Consider the following 25240-nt stretch of genomic DNA (forward strand, 5'->3'; position numbering starts at 1 on the left):
TATTAAGTTATCTGTTGTTTAGGGTATCCCATCATGTGGTCTGCTGGGTAGGGCACGTGGCCCACAGTGGTTCTAACAGAGTTATCCGTAATGTTCCTATTGAGCTTTCTGGGCCTATCTGAAGATTAAAGAGAGATGTGAAATATTGGAGAGAACTTTACTAGGGTAAGAGAGAACCAATAACAGATCCCACAGACAGTGACAATATGGCCACAGCATCTAAGTAAGTATACTTATCTTCATTTTATCTTCCCCTCGTCAGAAGGCTCAGTTTTAGTGCAATAGAGAGGATACTAACTGAAGAGTCTTTAAAGTGCTATGACCTGGATCCAGGCATCCTGACTCTGCTGCCTGCATCCTTGACCACTAAGCTATATGCTACTACTTTAAGAATGATAAAGCACTTTGTAAGCAAACAAACAAAAAACCACCAACAAATTATAATATCCTAATCTAGGAACTATTGCTCAGTACTCCATGTTTTTCATGTAGAGAAGCCAGTGAGTATCCCTTGTGGTGATGTTATTTGGTTACCTGGCAGGCACAGGACCCATTTGCTGAGGCTCTCCCCAAGTACTAAAGGAGCACAGCGAATATAAACAAGGGATCTGGAAGTGCTCTGGACCTGGAAGTGCTAAAATGCATCGCAGATGATCCATTACCGCAGTAATCTGGTGGCACAAACCTAGCTTAGTTGGGCCTGAGTTCTCCAGTCTGTTGCTGCACCAAGTATTCAACTACAGATTACTCCCTAGCAGTTGCCTCTGTGTCTCTGGTAATACTGTTCCCTCAACAGAGGGCCCTTCTCTGCTCAGGACATTAGAGCTGGCCATAAACATTCTGACCTGCAAGATAAACCAAAATGACCTGTTTGCTAATTCCCGCAGGAGATGCTGAACATAAGCCATATATCTGTGGGGATGCCGATTCTGCCTCTACTGTTCTGGATGGAACTGAAGACTACCTCATTCTGGCCTGCGACGGCTTCTACGACACCGTGAACCCTGACGAGGCAGTGAAAGTCGTGTCCGACCACTTGAAGGAGAATAATGGAGACAGCAGCATGGTTGCCCACAAGTTAGTGGCATCAGCTCGTGATGCAGGGTCAAGTGATAACATCACTGTTATTGTGGTTTTCCTGAGGGACATGAACAAAGCTGTAAATGTTAGTGAGGACTCAGATTGGACAGAGAACTCTTTCCAAGGAGGGCAAGAAGCTGGTGGGGATGACAAGGAGAGTCACGGGGAGTGCAAGCGCCCCTGGCCCCAGCACCAGTGCTCCGCCCCAGCCGATCTGGGCTACGAGGGGCGTGTGGATTCTTTCACGGATAGAACCAGCCTGAGCCCAGGGTCCCAAGGCAACGTGCTGGAAGACCCGGGCTACCTAGATCTCACACAGATAGAAACAAGCAAGCCTCACGGTGCCCAGTTTTTGCCACCAGTTGAGATGTTTGGTCCTGGTGCACCAAAGAGAGCAAATCTTATTAATGAGCTAATAATGGAGAAAAAATCAGTTCCATCATCATTCCCTGAATGGAGTGGTGCTGGAGAGGTTCTCTCTTCTTTTAACATGGGTTCAACAGGGCAGCAGGTATGCAGCATGGGGAGCTTGCCTCCTGTTTGTTCTAGGCTGGAAAATGAACAGTTCAAGTTCCTGGGAAAGAGAGTTTCTAGGTTATCTCATTTACATTACCACTACTCAAAGAGGCGGCATGGATTCAGGTTTAATCCAAAGTTTTATTCTTTTCTCTCTGCTCAAGAGCCTTCCCACAAAACAGGCAGTAGCCTGTCCTCACTTATTCGAAATGGGAAGAGAAATAGTATGTTAAGAAGTTCTCTGCCATGGAGGCAAAATAGCTGGAAAGGGTACAGTGAAAACGTGATGAGGAAGCCCAAAAAGAGTAACGACCTTGCACACCCAGAGCTTCCCTGGAGCTTTAAAATATAATCTTTCTCTCTAAAGTAGGCTAGCTAGCTCTCCCCCAATACAGATATCACCATCAGAGTAGAAACAAGGTAGGTATTTCTGAAATAATGTGTGCTTCATTATAATGAGCCATGGATGGCTCAACTCTTAAATGTAAATAGATCTCTAGGAAACTCAATACAGTGTTTTCAATCTAATAAAAAGCAAAATTTTTGCTAGTTTCACTAGCAAAATTATACCACTGGTCCCTGTGATGTGTCTCTATACCTACATACACCCCCCAAGACCCCGTCACGTCACTAGTGGAGGCTGGCGAGTTACTTCAGTCAGGATACATAGTGCTGAAATCTGGATGCAGGTGAAATTCGGTCTGATGTGCCTAATATATCTCTTGAAAACTTAATGCAGAATTAGATCTACTTGAGGATGTTCCTCAGAAGACTGGGGATGATGAGGGGAAACCTCTCCCCTGTTTTTGGTAGGTAAAAGACTAAAAGCCATATGGGTTTTAACTGGAAAAAATGAAAGTAGAAAACTAGTGTAAAAATGTCATATTCTCAGACTTGTGAGGTGGTATATAGTCAAACAGATTCACTAATTTTTTTCCTGTAACATAAAAGACCAACAATGAAAATTTTTTGAATTAAGTATTTCCTAGGGCTGTAGCTATTTGGGAGTTTCATAACCTGTTATGGTGCTTTTGACGGAATTGTTTTTTAGAAGACCACTGTCAACTGGTTTTAACCTATGATGCTAATGTGTTTTTCATTGTACCTTCATCTCAGGAATAAAAACTTGTTTAATGGAGATGATTTCAGGTACAAATATACTAGAATCAAGTTGCCATTTTAAAAGAAAATCAGATAGTATTTCTATTTTTTCTGCCTTTTTTCTTTTTTTTTAAAGTTCACAGACAGTAAAGGCATATACTACAATAAAATAAAAAGTGGTTTTGGAGAATGAAAAATACTAGTTTTAACTTCTCTAAAATTGTTTCCCCTGAGGGGATGGAATAATTGGTATGGAAGAGGCTGAAAGTAACTGCCTAAAGTGAGCCCAGAGGCCACGTGCAAAGGAGAATGTGGCTGACTGCAGCTGAGGTCTGTTTAGTTGTAAATTTGAGTCCTGCAGCTTCAGACCAGAGAGCCAGGACACATGTTACTCATTTCAGTATTTATTTACATTTGATATTTTGAAATTGTCTGCTTTTTGCCATTTCTGCAGTTTCAAGTTGGAACCATATCTGCAACTAGAGGCAGCAAATAAAACTAATAATCAGGTTAATTGAGTGCAGCAGCCTGGTTCTGAGAATCATGAAATGTCTCCGTAGGACATTCTGCCCTCTCCCAGTCGGGCGTGGAGCCACTGGCTCCCTCGTGCTGTCGGGAGACACTGAATGCTCCTGCTGAGAGGCTCACACAGCACAATACAACTACTTTATGCTCCCCAGACTCAGAATGGAGGACTAAGATTCCTGGATTTTAAACACAGAGGGGGACTGTAGCATATTTTGGGGTGCCAGGGTAGCTATAGCAAATAAATAAAAGATGCATTTCAGCAACAGGTTGTTAATCTACAGGTTTTATTTTTAAAAATTTGGATGTAAGTAGAGATTTTCAGTCTTTTTCTTTTCTGAAGTCATTTCTTCTCAAGTCTGTGACACATGGCTGAGGAGGAGGGGGCACACATGGATCCAGCCATTGCACCAGTCTTTTCACCATCCCGAGGCTTTACCCCCATCCATGAGCCTCGCCCACATCGGTCATTTTCTGAAGCCTAGATCATGTTAACAACCCATCAGGTGCAGTGTCAGTTTCAAAGCAGATTATCTAGGGAAACAAGAAAACAGGCAGCAGAACATTGGTATATACAATAGTCCAAAGCACTCAGCCAAGCAAAACGTTTTTTAAAAGATTCTTCTATAGTTGTCTATTGCTGATGATTTTGATCAGAATAAAGAAGGTGAAAGAAGGTACAAGTCAAGTGATAGGTTTTGTTCAGTAGGAAAAATGGTTGGAAACTGGGAGTAACAGGCATCTTTAAGGGTCTGAATTTTGTAGGTGTAACTACATAAGCAGTGTTAACTCCATTTCTCATACCAGTAGCCCTCTAGAAAATAAAAGTAGTTCTAGTGTGGTCACGTTATAAGCCAATAATGTACAAATTAGCAACTATTCATTTGTTCACAACATGCATATTTATAGAGTAGTTAGGTACCACTTGTAAGTCCTTTAAAATTCTATAATACATATTAAAGTAGTGGTTATTGGTCTGACATATGCTGCTCTTGGGTCTATCAACTAGATAAAAAGCAGTGCTTTGTGAAATGCAGTGTTATATCTTAATGCCACTGGTGATAGAAAGTAGTTCCCTTCAGTTCAAATCCTGTGCCCTTATTTGCTGCTTGCTGACGTAAGCAATAAATACCCCTCTAACTAATGGTATCTACACATTTCTGTAACTTGTATTTAATGATGGTGTATCTGGTGATTGTAAAAATATTAGACAGATATAAAAGCATATAATATATCTTAACTGTTAATGCTGAGGTATATAGTCTGTGAATTATGTGTTTTGTACTTCTATTCATTGTGTAATTTAGTGATGGTGGAGAAGACCTACACCCAATCCTTAAGAGTGGCAGTATCCCTTTTACGATTTAACATGATCTGCATCAATTTGTTTGCTTGCCGAAGTTTTGTTAGAATAGGAAATAGTAAAACAAATATTAAAAAGAGAGTGTAGTGCTGGTTAGGGAAACAGACTTCAAGTCACTGACTGAAGTCACGCGAACTCCTTGTACATTCACTGTGAGTTTCAAAGGGAATCGGTCCCTAATTTCCTTTGTTCACTTTCCGGATGTGGACTTTTAAGAGAGATCTAAGGTTAAGTGACATTACAGCACCCAACACTGGGGCTGTTAATCCTGTTTAGGTCTGTACTGAAAAGGAAGGTGGAAATACATGTATATATCTTTTCTTTACCTAGAAGTGCCATCCATTGTCCTTGAATTAATATAAAGTTAGTGTTGCACTTAATTTAACCAGGAGGATCCTCGAAAGTAACACCTTTACCAAGGACAATGTCAACAATGTCAGTGTCAATCCTGAGTCTGATTCTGACCACATTCATGGTGGCCACGGTCAGCGTGGTGGCATAGTGTCACTGCATCTCATGACAACAGCACTCCTTTGTTGGAACACTGTGCCAGGAAGAAGCGCAACGTCCGCTGGGCAGATGATGCATAAAGAAGTTACGTGTTCACAGATAAAACTGCTGTGGTTCAGGTACTTCCTTTCCCAGCAAAGGCTTGCTGAGGCTTTGTGAGAAAGTGATCTAAATTATTATTTTAATGTTTAAACATAATTTGTTCACTCAGTGATCATTCTCATGGAAGCAAGGCCATAAAAAGGAATACTGCAGCTTTGACCCTACAATTGAGGAGAATTACTCTTTGGATTGTCAGCTAGCTAAAGAACATACTTTTTTTTCACCTTTTAAAAGCACGTGATGTTAAAGGACAAGTGCCCACTCTGCCCTTCTGACCTGTGAATAACTTAAATGGTTCCCCCCCCCCCCCCCCCAAAACAAAGTACTGCCAGTATTATGACTATTTTCTGAGACAAATGGTACTGTGTTCAAAAAAATTGTTACTTCCTCTAGCAGCATTTTATCTTCTATTGTAAAGACTATTTGTTGTACTAATTAGAAAATATGAAATAAGATAGGGAACTCCAGACTGACACAGCAATTGTTCTGGAAAAGGAAAATACTCTAATAAACTTTGATGTAGTAACTAAGCTATAGATACATCATTGCTAACTCTTACTCTAGGTGCTCTTTGGTGAGAGACGTGCTTTGTTCTCTTGTTCATGATATTTCTCTGCAAAGAATTCTCTATGGAGTCGAGCAAGTGAAGTGAATCATTTCTTACCAAGCAAATTTATCAATTTATAAATCTTCTCTAAAGCTCACTTTTGAGTTCAGTTGTAATCATGAGTGATCCTTCATATTTTATTTAAAACTGTTCATTCAGGTAAGAAGTATGTTGAAATTTTGCCAATATCTTAATAAAACCCAGCAATTTAAAAACATTGGTCATCTGTCTTTATGTTCAAAGGAAGATTACTTAGTTCTAGGATTTAAGTTGGTTTTCTCAGAACTGAAAATAAAATCCTGAGGTGGCGGTTTTCTAAACTTTAAAGTGGGGACATTGAAAAGTTTGCTAAGTGCTGCTACAATTGTTAGTCCCTCCCCAGAAAAACCAGAAGAGATCTTTCTCATCTTACACACATTTCTCCCATCAGTTTAATGTTGGGGGTTCATCCTAAAACAGATGAATGAGGAATAGGACCTGCAAATGGCTAAGTGCTGACTCCTCAAATCTCCCAATTACTTTATTCTTCAAACTCTGCATCCAGCCAGAGTTCTTCCCTCTCCCTTGGTCTTTCTCCTTTTAGTTTCAAACTGGAAGGAAGGAAATAATCAGGTGAATTGTGGTTGAAAGTCTGTTCGGAGGAATGGTTTGAGAGAGTAACAGGAGACAGAACAATGCAGTTGTCCCAGTGCAGTCAGTACACTGCATATGTACCCACCTCTTACCACCATTAAGTCCTAGAAAATTAATTTCAACCTTTAACTCCTAATCACTTAAATTCATTCAGTACTTAGTGTGATTTTATATAAACTCAAATAAGAATTCAGAAAAAAATGAAGGTCTGAAAGAACCTTATTTGCAAGAGTTTGCTACAGTAGGGAATGAAAGAAAAGCAATATTATTATTTATACTTGAAAAAAATCCCCTACTGGTATTCTAGGTTCGAAAGGAACATCTCTTTCTGAAGCACACAAACACACATGGCTTTTTCAGTTTTCTATTTCCTGGGTTTTTTTTATAATCTCATCACTTTTATAATTAAAAATATTTTTGGATAGAAAACTAAAAATGGCCCATTACTTTCTGAACCCTGAATCTGAATTACTTATGTTTTTAATTAAAAAATTATAAGAACCACGGTACTTCCAGCTTCCAATTCTAAAATGTAGAGCTAAAGGGAATACTGCTTCCACTCTTCTAAATAAAAGCCAGATTTACTTCAAATTATAACTTTTTTCACACTCATCAGAGTTGAGGTTGCAACTGGCCCAAGTTGAAGAGGGGCCGGCGCCTCTGGGCAAGCAGCGCCCTCAGCACTGGTTTCTCTAGGGCAGCTCTGGAAGCCAGCCATTCAGCGAGAGAGTGCTGACAGATACAGGCAGAGCGGGGCGTCCAGGGAGCTGCGGGAAACCGGTGGAGTCCGCCCTCTCTTGCAAACCCTACCAGGACTCAGAGGAAAGGTCCGGGGCGGAGCAGGTCCAGCAGTGGGATGTAGGGGGCCGCGGGGGCCCATCACCCTTCCCTCAGCTCGCTCACACAAGCGTCGTTTTGTGCAGGAGAGAGCCGTTCTGTGCAGGAGAGAGCCACGGACGCTGCCCCGAGGGCACCTGTGACAAGCTGATGGAAGGGAACAGGGGAGGGAGCAAAACCCTACTCCTGGGGAGGAGGAGTATCGCCAGGCCTGTAAATAGCTGTAAATACACACTAAGTAACACGGCACCTTAATCCAAGAATGCCAGTCCCGACCCACATGCAGTCGAGCTTCAAAGAACACAACAGTTCTGGGCCGACAGCAGAGCAACAAAAGTCTGCAGAGACGTTAACTTGGAGGCACAGTACAAAATTCAGGGTCAGAAGAGACACTGCATTTCTGCCGGGGAGGGAATTACCAGAGCAATGTACTGCTCTAGAACGCAACGCCACGAAGGTTGATCACAGCAGTGACGAACCGCAAACCAAACGCAACTCCTAACCAGATTCATTCAAACTCTTGTGGTACAGATCTAAGCAGGCCTGCCCATTTTTAGGCATAAAAACCATTCACCAAACTACTGTTCTACACAAAATGTGTTGCTTTCAGCGAAATACAGAGACGCATCTGAAAGCAAGAAAAAATGTATTCTTCTGAGTGAAGTAACCAGGGTGGTGGGTGCCAGCAGGGAGCCTGCCTCTCCCAGGTTCTGTCCAGGTGGCCTCCCCTCCCGGGGCCCCCATGGGGACCTTTGTAATTTGAGCCTGTTGAGCTGGAGCCAATGTGATTTGAGTCACTGTGGGTGGGACTGTAAACTGGTACAACCACTGTGGAGAACAGTATGGAAGTTCCTTAGAAAACTCAATATAGAACTACCATTATGATCTAGCTGTCTCACTCCTGGGCATATATCTGGAGAAAAACATAATTTGAAAACACACGGTGCACCCCAATGCTCACTGCAGCACTGTTTACAAAAGCCAGGACGTGAGATCTAAACGTCCACTGACGAAGGAGCAGATAAAGAAGACGTGGTGCACAGATACAGTGGAATACTACTCAGTCACAAAAAGAACAAATCATGCCATCTGCAGCAACAGGAATGCATCTAGAGACTGTCATACTGAGTAAAAGAGGAAGATATATATGTCGCTTATATGTGGAATCTAAAAAAATGGTACAAATGAATTTAATACAAAAATAGTACAGATGTAGAAAACAAAGTTACAAGATAAACTGGGAGACTGGGATTGATACACACACTGAAATATATAAAGTTGATAACTAATAAGGCTCTATTATACACACAGGGAAATCTCCTTAATAACTTCAGACTGACTTGACAAGGATTTTGGAACTGACAGAAATTAAAATAACTATGGCTTCCCAGGTGGCGCATTGGAAAGAATCTGCCTGCCAATGCAGAAGATCCCCTGGAGAAGGAAATGGCAACCCACTCCAATGTTCTTGCCTGGAAAATTCCATGGACAGAGGAGCCTGGTGGGCTACAGGCCATGGGGTCACAAAGAGCTGGAGATGACTGAGCGTGCACATACCCTTGGTTAATATGTTGTGGAAATAACGGGCAAATATGCAAGATCATATGGGTGATTTCAGCAAAGAGAAACTAATAAACAGAAATGCCAGAAATTAAAAATACTGCAGCAATGATGATGGGTGTCTTTGACTGCCTAATCAATAGATCTACCACCGCTGAGAAGAGAATAAGTAAATTTAAAGAAAAGTCCATAAAAATTACCCTAACTGATGGGATTTCCCTGGTGGTCCAGTGGTTAAGAATCCACCTTCCAATGCAGGGCATCCCTGGTGGGTTAGATCCCTGGTGGGAGAACTAAGACCCCACATGCGATGGGGCAACATAACCCCAGTGCTGCACCTGCTGAGCTGGCACGCTCTAGAGCTCCCCGCCACCCGCCACTCTAGAGCCCCTGCACCACAACTAGAGAAGCCTGTGCTGCAACGGAGACCCAGTGCAGCCAGATCAATTTTAAGGTAAAAAAACAAAAATGTGAGTGGCCACAGAGGAAACAAAACGCTTAAAAAAAACCAATGAAACACAAGATAAGGAAAAAAAAAAAGGAAAAATGAAAGCAAATTAAATCCAGAACAGAACAAATAAGAGCTGTGGAACTATATCAGCCTAACATATGCATAACTGGAAACCCTCATGTGTTGCTGGTGGGAACGCAATGGCAGTGCCTTCTGGAAGTCTGGCACTTTTCTTATAAAGTTAAGCAGAAACCTGCTACATGACTGAGTGCAACGAGTTCTGACACCAGTTATCTGGGGTTAGGCCCAGCTTCACAGGTTAAGGGCAAAGTCCTCCACAGGACTGCTCTCACTTCAAATACCAAGTTTAGGGCCCGCACTATCCTTCCCCTAGCTTTGACAATTCACTAGAAAAACTCATAAACCCAGGAAAATACTTACAATTCCAGTTTTATTATAGCCAAATGATACCAATCAGAACAGGCCAAAGGACAGACACGGGCTGAGGTGGAGGAGGGCCCGAGTGTGGGGCTTTCTTGTGATCAGGAGCGCACCCTCCCACAGCAGCCAGGTGTGTAGGGTGCTGCCAACAAGGGAAGTTCAGCTGAGCTTCAGTGTCCAGTCCTTACTGTGGTTTCATTACGTAAGCGTGACTAACTCACTGGCAATAAGGCTGAACTATCTAGGCTAATACTATGTGACTCAGAGGCCCAATCCTCTAGTCACAAGGTTGTTAGTCTTTCTGGCAAGGCCAGTCCCCGTCTTGAGTTATCTCATGAAGCTACCAGAATCCACCATAAGTAACAACAAACACCCCAATCACTCAGGAAATTCCAAGGACTTAAGAGGCTGTATCCCAGGAACTAGGGACAAAGACCAAATTCTTTATTACATATCCCACTCCAAGGCAAACACTACACTAGACACAGACAACTTATATTCATACAAAAACCTACACACAAATGTTTGTAAAGTTCATAATCACGCAAAACTAGGAAAAATCCAAAATGTCCTACAATGGATAAATGAATAAATTGCATACATCCACACAGTGAAATACTACTCAGCAGTTAAAAAGGAATAAAGTTCTGATTCACACAACTAGGTAGGTGAAACTTAGCATTTTGCTAAGTGAAAGGCTACGTATGGTGTGATTCCACTTATATGACACTCTGGAAAAGGGAACACTGAAAGGACAGTTGCCAAGGCTGAGGGGGCAGAAGGGGGACCTACCTCCAAAGCCAGCACAGGGGAATCTGGGGGGTGACTGAACTGTTTTCCAAACAACTGCATATACCACAAAGATTAAATTTTAATGTATGTAAATTTTAAAATCAACTAGGATGTGTGGAGGAGGACAGAATACAGACTGTAACAGATGAATCTGACTGTATTACAAATGAATCACACCATCAGCCTGAAGAGAACAGGAAAGAAAGCAACCAATGCATTAGGGTTAGATTCCCCTAATGTCTTTGACATTTATTATTAGAATTCTGTTTGACAAGTTGTCCTTTCTTCTCCATTTAGTTTATTCAGCTGTTCATGTATATCTGTGTGGACTCATGGATATTTGTTCTTTGAGTTATGATCCTATACAGCCACTGTGTCACAGTTCAGGATCTAAACTGGATCTAAATAACTGGAAAAGTGCTTTGATGGGACTCATGGTTTTTCTCCTTAAAACATGCTGTTTACATATACATACATGATGCACACAAGTATGTGCTTTAGAAGGAGTGAGGATGTTTCCTCTTCTACCCAACAACACTCTAGTAAGAGGAAGCAAATCAGCACCCAGAGCTGTGTTTCTAAGTATCACTGTCCCTCCAAAAGGCAAGGAAAATTCAAGAGAAGCCTGGAGCATCTTATTGAGAGGAAGGATGGAAAGGGAAGGAGGGAGAAGGATACAAGATCAAGATCAAAAGAGTAAAGGAGCCAAGCTGGAAGAGCTTTGAACAGCCAAAACTAGAAAACTGAACTGTAAAACAATGGCAATACTGGATCATAACTCAAAAGAATAAAATTAATATCCACACAGATACAAACAGCTGAATAAACTAAATGGAGAAGAAAGGACAACTTGTCAAACAGAATTCTAATAATAAATGTCAAAGAAACTAGGGGACTAGAAAACTACCGTAAGACCACTGCAGTGATAACTGCTGTAGGCAAGACCCACCAGACCTAGTGCTGCTGGGCGCTAGAATGAGTGGGTAAGAGTTTAAGCAGAAACAGGATACTTGCATATCCTTAAAGTATTCGCCCTTAAAGTATTTAGTAATTCAAAGGGAAAAAATAGTAAATAGTGGGGAATCCTGGCAGATACCACCTTAACCAAGTAATTAAGGTTAACAATACCAATCATAAACATCTGCAGCATACAGGCCCTGATACAATGCATTCTGTAGAAGCCTTCTAATAATGCAGAATTCCAACTTAAGATGAAAAAACATCAGATGAGCCCAAGCAGAAGAACACTATAAAATAACTGGGGGCTTTTCCGGTGGTCCAGTGGTTAAGAATCTGCCTGCCAATACCAGGGACGTGGGTTCAATCCCTGGTCCAGGATGAGTCCAAGCCCGTGTGCAGCCAGCACGGAGCCAGTGCGTGGCAAATACTGAAGCCCGTGCGGCACAAGAGAAGCCCCCGCTGCGGGAGGCCCGAGCACCACAGCGAGAGAGCGGCCCCTGCTACGAAGACCCAGCGGAGCCATAAATACATAAGTAACACTTAGAAATAACCGGTCCACTTCAAAAATGTCAAGGTCATGAAAGGTAAGGGAAGACTGGGGAAAGAGCCTGAACTGGGGGACGCTAGGACACGACAGCTCGCTGCGCTGTGGACTCCGGGAAGGGAAGAGGACGTGAGGAGTAACCGGCAAAATCTGAACGAAAGCTGTCGGTGGTCTGGGTACTAGTTTGTAAATAAGACCGACACCTTCGTTTTGGTTACTCTTCTGTGGTCGCGTACTCTGTTCACAAAAAGAGAAGGTGTTTCGGTTTTGGAAGGTTACATTTTCTAAGAATTCATCCATTTCTTCCAAGCTGTCCACTTTATTGTCATACAGTTGCTGACAGTCTTTGATGACTTTCTGTGTTGTCTGTTGTGATTTCTCCATTTTCATTTCTAATTTTGTTGATTCTTCTCCCTTTTTTTCTTGATGAGTCTGGCTAATGCTTTGTCTATTTTATTTATCTTCTCAAAGAACCAGCTTTTACTTTTGTTGGTTTTTGCTGTACTCTCCTCTGTTTCTTTTTATTTCTGCCCTAATTTTTATGATTTCTTTCCTTCCACTAATCCTGGGGTTCTTCATTTCTTCTTTTTCTAGTTGCTTTAGGTGTAAAATTAGATCACCAGTCCAAATTCGATGCATGAAACGGGGCACTCAAAGCCGGTACACTGGGATGACCCTGAGGGATCGGATGGGGAGGGAGGTGGGAGGGGGTTCAGGATGGGGGACACATGTACACCTGTGGCTGATCCATGTCAGTATATAGCAAAAACCACTACAATATTGTAAAGTAATTAGCCTCCAATTAAATGAATTTTTTTTTAAAAGAGAAGCTGGGTGTACAGGAACACTCTCAAGATTTCTGCACGTCTATTATAAATCTAAAATTATCTCAAAATTAAAAGTTTTTTTTTTAAAAAAGACAATATTTAGGTTTTTAACTATTAGGTATCAAAATGCTGGATTTGGCCCAACTGCGACAAACTGGAAGAAGTACTCAACCAGCACCTCACGGCATCCCTGCCAGCGGTGCGGAACAGCCTCCCTGGATCTCCTATTTCTCTGCCAAATGGGCACGACACACAGTTCATCCACCTCAAAGGTTACTTACAGATTCAATGACACAGTCGATCCAAGTTGTACAGAAACAATATGCCTGGGCACAACGCATGCATTACACTTACATCTTTAAGTCTAGGAGAAAATACTCTTCTGGACAATCTTCCAGGACCAAACTTGAGATTGAAAATACCAAATGATGCGACTTCCCTGGTAACCCAGTGGCTAAGACTCTGCGCTCCCAGTGCAGGGGGCCCAGGTTCAATCCCTGGTCAGGGAACTAAATCCCGCGTGCAACAGCTAAGAGCTCGCTTGCGGCAACTGAAGACCCCCCGTGTTGCAGTGGAGATCCCAGGTGCCACAACTAAGGCCCGGCGCAACCCAAGAAATAAATGTTTTAAAAAAACAAACTAAACTAAATGATGAAACCAAGAAAAACTATGCCCTTCAACAAAAGGAGGGGAAAAACATTTTTTTAAGTTGGGATTCTGTTAAGGAATACAAAGTACCAGAGAGCAGGACAAGTAGAGTGACTGACTGGAAATTTGGGTCGACTATCATGACTTTCGGAGACTGTGGGTGATGACGCTCGAAAGTGGGAAGACGGGGGAAGGTCTTTTATCAGAGCTCTTGCAGACCAGCTCAGGAAGCACCAGTGGGGAGAGGGGGAAGAACTGCTGTCTTCTTCTGTGCCTCTCCCCTCCCTCACTGCTTCCTAACACCTAGCAGAGGCGAGACTGGCGTGAGACGACCGCAGGGAAGGTGGAGGAGGGCTCCTGGCAGCACCGTGGAGGCGGGTGCAGACTGACAGTCGGGTGCAGGTGACACGGCTGGGAATTGGGGAAGGAACTGTTTTTCCAAAGATCCCACCACTAAAAGCTAATAGGTCCTTCCATTTTTTGAGGAAATCTTTAGGTCTTTCAGTCTTATCAGGATCCCAGAATGAATCCAATAGCAGATGCCCAATACCCCATATCACAAAAACTAAGCATAAAACAACGAATCAAATGTATGATCTTTTTGAGTTAAAAATAATGCCCTTTCTCACACCTACCTCCCTCACTTTGAAGGACATATCAATGACATATCAATGACAAAGTAGAACTTGGCAAATTTTATCTGCAAAGGGTAAGAGTGTAAATATTTTAGGCTCAAGGGCCATTAGGTTGCCTAAGCAGCTACTCAACTCTGCCTTTGCAGGGCAAAAGCATCTGTGGACAATCTGTAAGTGAATGGATGTGACTACATTCCAACAAAACTTTATTTCCAACAGATAGCGGTAGGGATTTGGCTCAAGGCTAGAAGTTTGTTTCACCCCTAGAGGAAATGCCAGATAGACACTTGTTAATTTATGCCCCAGAAGTTTTCCTCAATGGATGGTGTGAATTCATATACGCTACATACTTCTTACTATTTTTAAATTCACAAACAACAATACTGGAAGTGAGCTATAACCAACAAAACAGACATGACATGATCTTCATCACAGGAGAACTGTTTTCTAGTACATCCTTTAGATACCTATAAGTTTGTTGGTTTTTGTTTTTTTTTTCCATGAAACCCTCTGTCAACTTTAATTATAAAAATAGAGAATTTCATGCCAGGAGGGCAGTTACAAATCATTTCTTTAGAAGCTTACTTTTTAAGCTTTTCAAGGTATAGACTTTAATATTAATATAGAATCAGAATATGGTACAAATGGCTTGAGTTTCTAAAATACATGAGAAGATAATATACCAATTAAATTCAAGTAATTTTCCCTACAAAATTTTTGTCATGCATAAAAAATACCTTCAAAATCTCCTATAGCTATAACAACAAAAACAGTCTTGCTGACATAGTAAACTCAAACTCGACCAATGTCAAAGGGTCTCAACCAGTTCTCAGTCCGTATGGAACAAGCGCAGCACTCCTCGATGCTCTTAACACAACCTGAGCGCGTAAGCAAAGCCCCCAAATACTCAAGAGCCAAACGTTCTGCGATTCATATATCATCATGTCATTCTGGGGAATCCACTTTAAGGTCATGAAAAATAAGAGTAAAGGCTAAGAACATTTACAATTTGCAAACAAACAAAACTGGACATCTCCCCCTAACAAAGGAAAAAAGGACAGCTTAGGATGCTATCATACAGAGTAATGACTCGAGAGTCTCACGGTTAAATCATTCGTGCTAAAAGCTCTTACAAATTTCCCCAAATGAATGGTCTCTTCTCAGGTTTCTCTTAATTCTTAACCATATGTGGTTTTCCATATTTTGAAAATAAGAACTTACACAGGTACACGGAAAAGCACTCAGTTCTATATCAAATACAGGTCAAGAAACACCTATGCAACAGTGAATTTCAAAGCAGAGTCAATCACATGTGTGTTTATGAATTCTGGTAAGACTCACTTAAAAAAAAAGAAACCCTACAATATCAATTCTTAAAATGACTTGCTCTCAACACTAATGAGACAAAATTCTTACATAACAGCTTTACCCATTACAATGCAGTGTAGAAATAAGACAAAGCTGGATTTAAAACATGATCTCATCAAAATGTACTAAACACAAATGCATCTCTAGCTAACAGAAAATGAAATGTGAAGAACTTATTAGTAATATTTTAGACCATTGCACAATAAGCTACTTACTAACTATATAATGGCACATCATTGTTATCATGACAGTAAGCAAATGCTAAATTTTTATTTCTCATATGATTATACTACTTAAAATTTTCCAACTAATTTAAGGAGAAAAAGTAACCACATACATTATGGAGATTATGAGATTATAAGTCTTCTAACTTCCCTATGCATCTATTAACAGCTCAAAAGCATCTATTACACACAGGCAATAGGATTAGGAAAAGGAGGGCTTCCTGTCCCAGTTTTAATAAATTGCAGAGACATAACATTTTCTCAAGTTCATTTTATTAACAAAAAGTGCAAACTGTTTTGAACAAAAGCAAACCATGAATCACAGCATTCGGTAAGACACTAGACATGGAAAAGGGAACAATATTCATTAAGTAAAAAATACGCAGATGAAATGCCTCTCAAATGTATACACACTCATGCTTTTACAATAGTCTCTTAGTCAGCTTTCAGTGTACTTTTCACAAATGGTATAGCAGCTCAAAAACAAATGCAGGAGCACAATGGTGAAGTCTGGCAATAATTTTGGACTGAGTATAGAAGTGAATGTTATAGCACACTTTCATGTATAATATGTAGGAATCTTTAAATGTATGGACACTGAAATCAATGTCCAGCTAATGAAAACAAAGGAAAAAACAGGGTTTTAAAATACCTGTTGCTCTGCAGTTGTTTGGTAAGAAGCAGGAAAAAAGTGAAATAATTTAAAATGTTCTTATATGTGTTTATATGACCAAGAACATAACCAATCCACATAACTTAATTCATTTAAAACTGCATTTGTAAAAGTCACACGAAAGAAAGCATGTGTGCCATCAGTGTGCCCGCCTGCACTGAGCAAACAAGAACAGAAGCGGAACCTCAGGCGGCCGACACATTCCAAAGAGGACGTTCAGTCTAGTGTTGCTTCAGTTACTCACATGAAGTGTCTTCAGGGCAGAATCTACACAGAAGTGATATTTCTGCTCACTAATCTATAGGCATTAATGAAACTAGAAACTGTAATTAAAACCCAAACTATAAAGGCGGTCATCTCAACAGAACTGAGGATCTAGCCAGGACAGGAGAGCACCGGCGCGGAGCAGCTCACAAAGTGCATGCACTACCTCGGGGTACATTCCTGGCAGTTAACTGCCCTTCTGTCGTAGCAGACAAACTGCCTCTTAGGAATACGCCAATTTACTAAGTTAATTAGGCTACACTGTTATTTCATTACATTACACAGAATTCTTCCCACATTTAATTTTTTCCTTTGTATTAATGTTTTCTACTAGGATTGTGCTACTTTCTAAAGTCTCAATTACTATTTCAAGTAGAGATGGTGAAAAAAATCTGATTATCTGACCACTGACAAATTTGAGCACCAACGACAGCCAATTTCGGGGTCAAGGAGGCTTACAAGTCAGTTCTCTTGATTTGAAAATTACCTTCCACTGTTTTCATCAGTACTGAAGCTGAGATCTTCAGGGCCTATTTGTTCACCATCAGGAAAACTGGAATGTGTATCTAGGAGAAAATGATAAAAAACAGTTAACAATTTTTAAAGACTCGTATTTTCTTTCCCATATCTCTAAGTGACCTTAGCAAGTGTGTTATTTAAGTGATAAAGAAAGATGCGCTGGGTTGTAAACAAATCTCTATTCTTAGAGAATTCTTTATCAGAGTCAAGCATAAACAAACACAAAAGGAAAATAAAGGAGAAAAAACCAAAATGTGTTAACAGATGCCCATAATTAGAAGACGAAAGGCATTGCCTGACTTTGTCCCCTGGGGACACCATGGCAGCAGCTGAAGAACAGAATAAGGAACGATGATGATGGACACTCAAAGGATGATTTTGTAAATATAAAATGTATTTCCAAGTCAATTAAACTGAGCATGCAAACATCACTACAAAAACCCACCAACACTCAAAATAACTTTGCCTCAAATTTGGCTGCTTCTTTTAGAAGCAGAGAAAGTTACTAAGAATACCTTAATACTTAAAAATCATCAAACACTTGGCTCTGTATTGAAAAAGACACTAGCATATCAGGGAAATCTGTAAAATAAAAGATGACAATTAACATCAGCCTGACAATGTTGTCATTCCAGGAGTGCTTACAGAGGAATGCTCAGATTAACCATTAAGGTCTCTGGATAAAATACTAACAATGGGCGATGCACGTTAACTAAATTTATCGCAGTGATCATTTTGCAATGTATCGAATCATTATGTTGGACATCTAAAATAAAACTAATAACGGATTTCTCTCAGTTTTTTCCTAAGACTTTTTTATTTTTTGGAAGAAGAGGTAAATCAACGATTCTATAATCTGCACACATTTCTAAAATCAGAAAAGGTTGCCTTTTTTTAATATTTACTTGGCTGCACTGGGTCTTAGTTTGCAGCACAGGAGATCTTCACCGCAGCCTGCGAGATTTCTCGCTGCAGCACTCAGGCTTCTCTAGCCGCGGCCTGTGGGTTTCTCTTTAGTTGTACACGGGCTTAGTTGCCCTGATGTATGTGGGATCTTAGTGCCCTGACCAGGGACTGAACCTGCGTCCCCTGCATTGGAAAGCGGGTTCTTAACCACTGAATCACCAGGGAAGTCCCTGGAAAAGGCTGTCTTTTAAAAACTTACTTTATTAGCTAGGCTACAAGTATCTCTGAAAAGAAAAAAGAAAATCAAGTATCTGAAACCTCCCAAGAGGGCTGGCTAACACTTACGCACTACAGGCCACTATCGGGATCTGCTGGAAATTCTTTTCTGTTTTGCCTTTTTTTTTTTTTTCCAAACAACTCTTTAAAATGTAAAAGCTATTCTCAGGTCATAGGCTGTACCAAAGCAGGTTGTCAACATCAGCCTCGCCCATTAAGTAGCATGCCTCATCAGGTGTCTGACCAGGCAAATACAGCCTACCAAATTTTTTCAGTACTCATCATTTAGTCTACCCCAAAGAATGTTGTCTCACAAATGACAGTAATTTAAAAAAGAAAAGCAGAAGCAGCGAAGCAGAAACAGAAGCAAAGGAAACAGCAGCAGCAGCAGAGACGGTTTTACTAAGCCCCGCAACACCACGTGCTGCACCTTCGTCTGGGGGCTGCGCCATGAAAGCGTCGCCGAAGCCGCCCATGCCGGCGCGCTCCTCCCGCTCCTCGCTCTCGGTGTCACACTCGATGTCGCTGTCGCTACTCATTCCTGGCAGGGAAGAAGGAGAGAACATGTCTGACAGGAAACCACGTCAAGAAAAAGGCAGCCTCCTTACCCTAAACTGAGATTCTTCGGAATTTTACACTGAATGCCCAGATAATAGAAGATACCAAGCAAACAAAGCAAAGAAAAAGTAACTGCACAAAACTCAGTTCTCTTTAGTTATTTAGAGCTGTGTTTATTTTTCTTCTCAAAGTGTCTGAAAAGTTTTAACTGAAAGCCAGTATTAATTTCATTATACTGATATATCTTTTCCAAAGCAAATACAGTTTTTTCCCCCTTGATAATCATGAGATAACAGGCGCTCTTTTAATCCTGATTCAATGTAGTTTCTAGCCTAAAATATACACAAATATAAACACGTATAAACACAAACATACATTTACACTTATATCTACACATGTGCACACCAAATTCCAGTAATCTTAGCAATAAGTGAGTTACTATCCCATGTGGGCCTCCGATTTTGTTTTCGTGCATGAGTTGGTTTTAAAAGACAAGTTCTATAGGATTTTTCTAGTTCCACAAGACAGAGATCAAGAAAATCTGAAAAATCTTTCTGCTATAAACCCTTATAAATGCTAGATAAAATAAAATCTTGAAGTTTTAATGAACAGCTATATTTAAAAGAAAAAAGGGAAATCCATGGTACAGCAGAAAAAAGGATAAGGAAAATAGTGGGGTAGATGATGTCACCCCAGAGAGCCTGCTGTGAAAGGTGTTTGTTTTCGCAGCTCTACTGTGTGCGGGATGGAACCCATGCCCCCTGCGGTGTAAGTACAGAGTCTTAACCACTGGACCACCAGGAAGTCCCAGAAAATCTGTAATCCTCTGTTGAAAGTGAAGTCACTCAGTTGTGACCAACTTTCTGCTACTTCAGCGACTGTAGTCTATTAGGCTTCTCCTAATAGACTTCTTCCAGGCAAGAACACTAGAGTGGGTTGCTATTTCCCTCTCCAGGGGATCTTCCTGACCCAGGGATTGAACCCGGGTCTCCTGCATTGCAGGCAGACACTTTACCGTCTGAGTCACCAGGGAATCAAATCCTCTGTTCGGAATAGGCAAAAAAACACTGGATCCACCACAGAAAGGGAGATGAAACTGAGGCTAAATCTGCACTCCAAGCATAAAACTAAAACTCTCACTGAAAGAGTAATTAAATATGTCTACTGTCACAGGAAGACAGCAGGGAATTTTGTCTGGTTTCTGTGGTCAGTTCACCTCAGAATTCAAACAAAGGGCAGTGTGCCTAATTTAGGTTTGGGATTTACGGTTTCAGTTCAAATCTCAGGAAAGGAACATAAAAATTGGTCAGGAGCTAGTGTTTTTGAATAAAGCAAATGTAAAATCCTCTGGAGGGAAGATTCTAGGTAAGATGAAGCAATGTACACATTCCACCCCATCTTCTCCACTGAAGGAAGTTACAGAACCTTGACAGAACGCGCATGAAGTAGCTACTTGAGGACTCTGTAATCACGTCTACTGGTGTAGATAAGAACCTGAAGTAGCAACAAACTGACAGATTTAAAAGAGGCCCAGGGTCTCACACAAATCATATGAAAAATGTCTCGGGGGCTTCCCTGGTGGCTCGGGGTGGAGAATCCGCCTGCCAAGGCGGGAGACACGGGTTCCCTCCCTGGTCTGGCAGATCTCACAGGGTGCCACAGCCACTGAGCCTGAGCTCTAGAGCCCAGGAACCTCAACTACTGCAGCCCGCGGGCCCGAGAGCCGTGCTCCTCAACAAGAGAAGCCGCCGCTGTGAGAAGCCCGAGCACCACAAGCAGAGTGGCCTCCGCTCACCAAACTGGAGCAAAGCCCATGCAGCAGTGAAGATCCAGCACAGCCAAAAAGTAAATAAAATTATTTTTTAAGAAAATATCCAGAAATCATTCCAAAATTATTTCAGCACGTGAAAAACCAGGTAAAGATAAGCAACAAATATCAGTGCTGAGATAACAGAAATCATGTTGAAATTATCTAACAGAAGCAGATCTAAAAAACACTCATGAACACTTCTGAAACATTTAAAAGACCTCTGTGGTAGGAAAACTTCCACAATCCAGGTCACAATTACTATCACAGGAGGAAAAAAAAATGAATACTCAAATTTTCTACAAAGGGTGGTAAAAGTCTCAAAAAGACATGTTCCAACCAAACTTTACAAACAAGGCAGACAGCCTGCCTAAAGTGAGTCAGCAGGCACACAGATGCCACAAGGGCAGGGCCACACATTTTCATAGAATAACAGGAAAGAGACCACGTGATTCTGTGTTTCTCTGTGGGAAAAGATAGATTTTCAAAGAATTACTAACACATTGTTGTTAAAATTAAACTATTAATAGATGAATTAATAGCATGAGTGAAAGAGGAAATTAATCAGTGTTAAAGAACAATGAAATGAGCATTATAAAACAGAGGTTAACAAACAGGAGGATAAAAAGGGAATAGTTCCCTCCCTGGTGGTCCAGTGGTCAAGACCCCATGCTTCAACCACAGGAGATGTGGGTTCTGTCCCTGGTCAGAGAACTAAGATCGTGCCACATGCTGCATGGCAAAAACAAACCAATAAAACTCAAAAGCTTTCAGGCAGACTAAGGTAAAAAAGAGCAAACAAAATCAGCAATATCAGAAATAAAAGGGAACATCACTACAGAATCTACAGACATTAAAAGGATAATAAGGGAACAGTATAAAAAATTTTATGTTCATGGAGTCAAGAACACTGATGAAATGGACAAATCCTTTGACAGACACAAACTGCCAAAATTCATTCAGGTAAAAACAGATAACCCGAATAGGTATGTTAAGCATTAAAAGAAATGAAACTTGGTAGTTTAAAAAAATTATCACCAAAGAAAACTGTAGCCCCATATGGCTTTACCGGTGAATTCCTCTTCTTCTGTTTTTAAGAAGAGTTTGTATAGTATTACTTCTCCCTTAAACATTTTGAAGATACAGGCTGGATGTTTCTAAAATCTCCTTTCTCAGCAAAGGAAAAAACCTTCCTGCTTTAAAGAGTCAAGTACATGTGCACTCAGTCGTGACTGACTCTTTGAGATCCCAAGACCTGCAGCCCAGGAGGCTCCTCTGTCCATGGGATTTCCCAGGAAAGAATGCTGGAGTGGGTTGCCATTTCCTTCTCCGGGGAATCTTCCCTTCCCAGGGGTCCAATCCACATTCTCAAGAGCAAGACTGTTTAGAGCCCAAACCAGCTCCTTGCGTGAAGCACTACCTCCACCTTGTGGCCCTTCACAGAAATGTTGCCGAAACTCTAAAACCGACAAGCAAGTGTATTCTAGTGGCTTCCAAGGGGTCAGAATGTGCCTGCAGTCCAGGAGACCCAGGTTCAATCCCTGGGTTGGGAAGATCCCCTGGAGAAGGGAGGGCAACCCGCTCCAGTATTCTTCCCTGGAGAATCCCATGGACAGAGGAGCCTGGCGGGCTACAGTCCACAGGGTCACAAAGAGTCGGCCATGACTAAGTGACTAGTACAACAACAATGTATTCTTGGGCCTTCCTGGTGGCTCAGAGGGTAAAGAATCCTCTTGCAATGAGGGAGACCTGGGTTTGATACCTATGTTGGGAAGATTCCCTGGAGGAGGGCATGGCAACCCACTCTAGTATTCTCGCCTGGGAGAATCTCCATGGACAGAGGAGCCTGGCAGGCTACAGTCCATGGGGTCGCAAAGAGTCGGACACAATTAGGCGACTAAGCACAGCACAGTGAAACTCCAAGCACAAATCTGACCTCTTGGTACCAGTGTTTCTGAATTCCGAGACATATTAACCTCCAGGATTCACAAACGAGGAATTGGAATCCTCAGGAATTCCCAAAATCTTAAGCTATTCTTTAAATACTTAAAATAGTTTTCAAATTCTTTATTACATATCTTTTGAAATTTTTGGTTAGTTTGTAGTATTTACAAAAACTGTAGCCGACACTAAATATTCAAATACTGGAACATTCTGTGAACATTATTAGGTAATAGTTGAAAACGTCACACTTAAACTCTCAGCAAGGTTTAGAGCACTACGTGGAATCACATGTCAAAAATGCCAATATGAGAACACTTTGCTTCCGAAACTTCCTATTTCCTGGAGCACACACAAAGGATCCCTGTACAGCAGTAGGCCCCAACCTTTTTGGCAGCAGGGACTACTTTTTCACAGATGGACGGATGTGGGATGGGGGTATGTCTGCCTGTTGCTCACTTCCTGCTGTGCAGTCCTATTCGTAACAAGTTGGGGGCCCCTGTGGTATAGGATAAGATAGGACAGACTCATTAATATTTACACAGCAGCAGGCAGGGCCATGAACACACAAAATGGCAACAGCTATAGCCAGGACAGACCTGACTGCAACTGCTTCTTTGCAAGGTGCTCCTATGATCTCATTAAGCTTTGATTCTAGGTATCAGCATTTCCAGTTTATATGTTCAACTTGCCATAAGAGGATTCTTCCAGAACAGTCGTATGTTTCTGTGCTGCTGCTGCTGTTTTCTAGTTTAATCTCAATCCCGCACAGCGTGTGGGATCTTAGTTTCCTGCCGAGGGACTGAACCCACGCCCCCTGCAATGGAAGCATGGAATCTTAACCACTGGACCCCAGAAAAGTCCCCATGATGCTGTGTTGACTGTTAAAGATTAACTCTAACAGGAGAATAAGAATAACTTTTTCAGTTTTTTTATTTCTTGACTCATTTTTCTCAGGATTCAGAAAAACATGCATTTCCCAAGAAATGTTGGAAAGGAATTCCTGCATGAAAATACTTTTTGGTCTTTTATCAAGTCCTAAGATTGGAAGTTCCCTAGTTCTGTAAATGAGAAAACCAAATTGGTCTCTTGACCTCTAGGTCACAGGTCCTGGGTCCTGTACAACCACTGCCTGATGGCAGTGAGAGCAAGTACATGCAACATAAGGTCAAATAAATGAAAGCAGCTATTGTCAAGCAGCAGATCACCACCTACTGCTACGTGCTTTGCCCCATATGTTACAGTGTGTATCAACTGCATTAAAGGGTAAAGCAAACTAGTGAGATTTCACCAACTCTAAGAAATTTGAATACAGGACTTTTCTTACTCCTACCAGAAGGTGTCAACAAGTTTTCACACAACTGGCTGTCAATGATAATCATTTTAAGATACCATTAAATGTGTGGATCACAACAAACTGGAAAATTCTTAAAGAAATGGGAATACCAGATCACGTTACCTGTCTCCTGAGAAACCTGTATGCAGGTCAGGAAGCAACAGTTAAAACCAGACATGGAACAACAGACTGGTTCCAATTAGGAAAAGGAGTACATCAAGGCTGTATATTGTCACCCTGCTAATTTAATTTATATGCAGAGTAAATCATGAGAAACGCTGGGCTGGATGAAGCACAAGCTGGAATCAAAACTGCTGGGAGAAATATCAATAACCTCAGATATGCAGGTGACACCACCCTTATGGCAGAAAGTGAAGAAGAACTAAAGAGCCTCTTGATGAAATGAAAGAGGAGAGCAAAAAAATTGGCTTAAAACTCAACATTCAGAAAACTAAGATCATGGCATCCGGTCCCATCACTTCATGGCAAATAGATGGGGAATCAGTGGAAACAGTGACAGACTTTATTTTGGGGGGCTCCAAAATCACTGCAGATGGTGACTGCAGCCATGAAATTAAAAGACACTTGTTCCTTTGAAGAAAAGCTATGACCAATGTAGACAGCATATTAAAAAGCAGAGACAAATTACTTTACTGACAAAGGTCCATCTAGTCAAAGCTTCGTGTGTCCAGGTAGAGTGGATCAGGGAGGGGAATCACAAATGTTTAGATTTGGTCAAGTTTCCTTTCCTTTGGCTAGTGACTAATCAGATGAACTCTAAGAAAGGTTCTCCTTATTGATAAATAGAGACATATAAAATGATATAATGTTCCACTAAACCCAGAACATTATTCTGATTCCGTATGAAGTTTGGAACTGCAGCAACCACCTTGCCATCCTGAGGGGAGCAAAGTTAACTTGCTTAGAATTGCAGAGCAAAAGAAAGGGGAATGGAGGTGGTTGGAGAAAACAGGTTCTTGATGACATAGACTCTCACTGAAAGTGAGTAAAAGACTCTTTGTGACCCCATGGGCTATAGCTCATCAGGCTCCCCTGTCCATGGGATTTCCCAGGCAAGAATACTGGAGTGAGTTGCCATTCCCTTCTCTAGGAGATCTTCCCGACCCATGGATCAAACCGAGGTCTCCCACATTGCAGGCAGATTCTTTACCATCTAAGCCACCAGGGAAGCTCTGATGACATTAAACAGCTAAATTTTCCAGCCTTGATACTGTC

General features: G+C 41.4%; 2 protein-coding genes across 6 annotated transcripts in view; one reads left to right on the forward strand and one right to left on the reverse strand.

The window, feature by feature from the left end:
• The window catches only part of PPM1E (protein phosphatase, Mg2+/Mn2+ dependent 1E), a 216341-nt gene extending 210835 nt beyond the window's left edge, over positions 1–5506 (forward strand). Inside the window, exon 7 of the mRNA XM_070772569.1 lies at positions 888–5506. Coding sequence (XP_070628670.1) covers positions 888–1948 — 1061 coding nt within the window. The 3' untranslated portion in view covers positions 1949–5506. The remainder of the gene's footprint in view (positions 1–887) is intronic.
• Positions 3493–25240, reverse strand: part of TRIM37 (tripartite motif containing 37) — a 151561-nt gene continuing 129813 nt past the window's right edge. For 2 of the 5 annotated variants that reach the window (XM_070772568.1, XM_070772566.1), the window contains 4 exons: positions 18793–18903; positions 17149–17227; positions 9727–16664; positions 3493–3756 (listed from right to left, as the gene is read on the reverse strand). In XM_070772568.1, the coding sequence (XP_070628669.1) occupies positions 16634–16664; positions 17149–17227; positions 18793–18903 (221 nt within the window). In that variant the 3' untranslated portion in view covers positions 3493–3756; positions 9727–16633. Of the gene's footprint in view, positions 3757–9726; positions 17228–18792; positions 18904–25240 lie in introns of all 5 variants that reach the window. The other 3 variants (XM_070772565.1, XM_070772567.1, XM_070772564.1) reach the window with 2 other exon arrangements.

This window comes from Bos indicus, chromosome 19 (assembly GCF_029378745.1).
Source record: "Bos indicus isolate NIAB-ARS_2022 breed Sahiwal x Tharparkar chromosome 19, NIAB-ARS_B.indTharparkar_mat_pri_1.0, whole genome shotgun sequence".
In the NCBI taxonomy this organism is placed as follows: Eukaryota; Metazoa; Chordata; class Mammalia; order Artiodactyla; family Bovidae; genus Bos; species Bos indicus.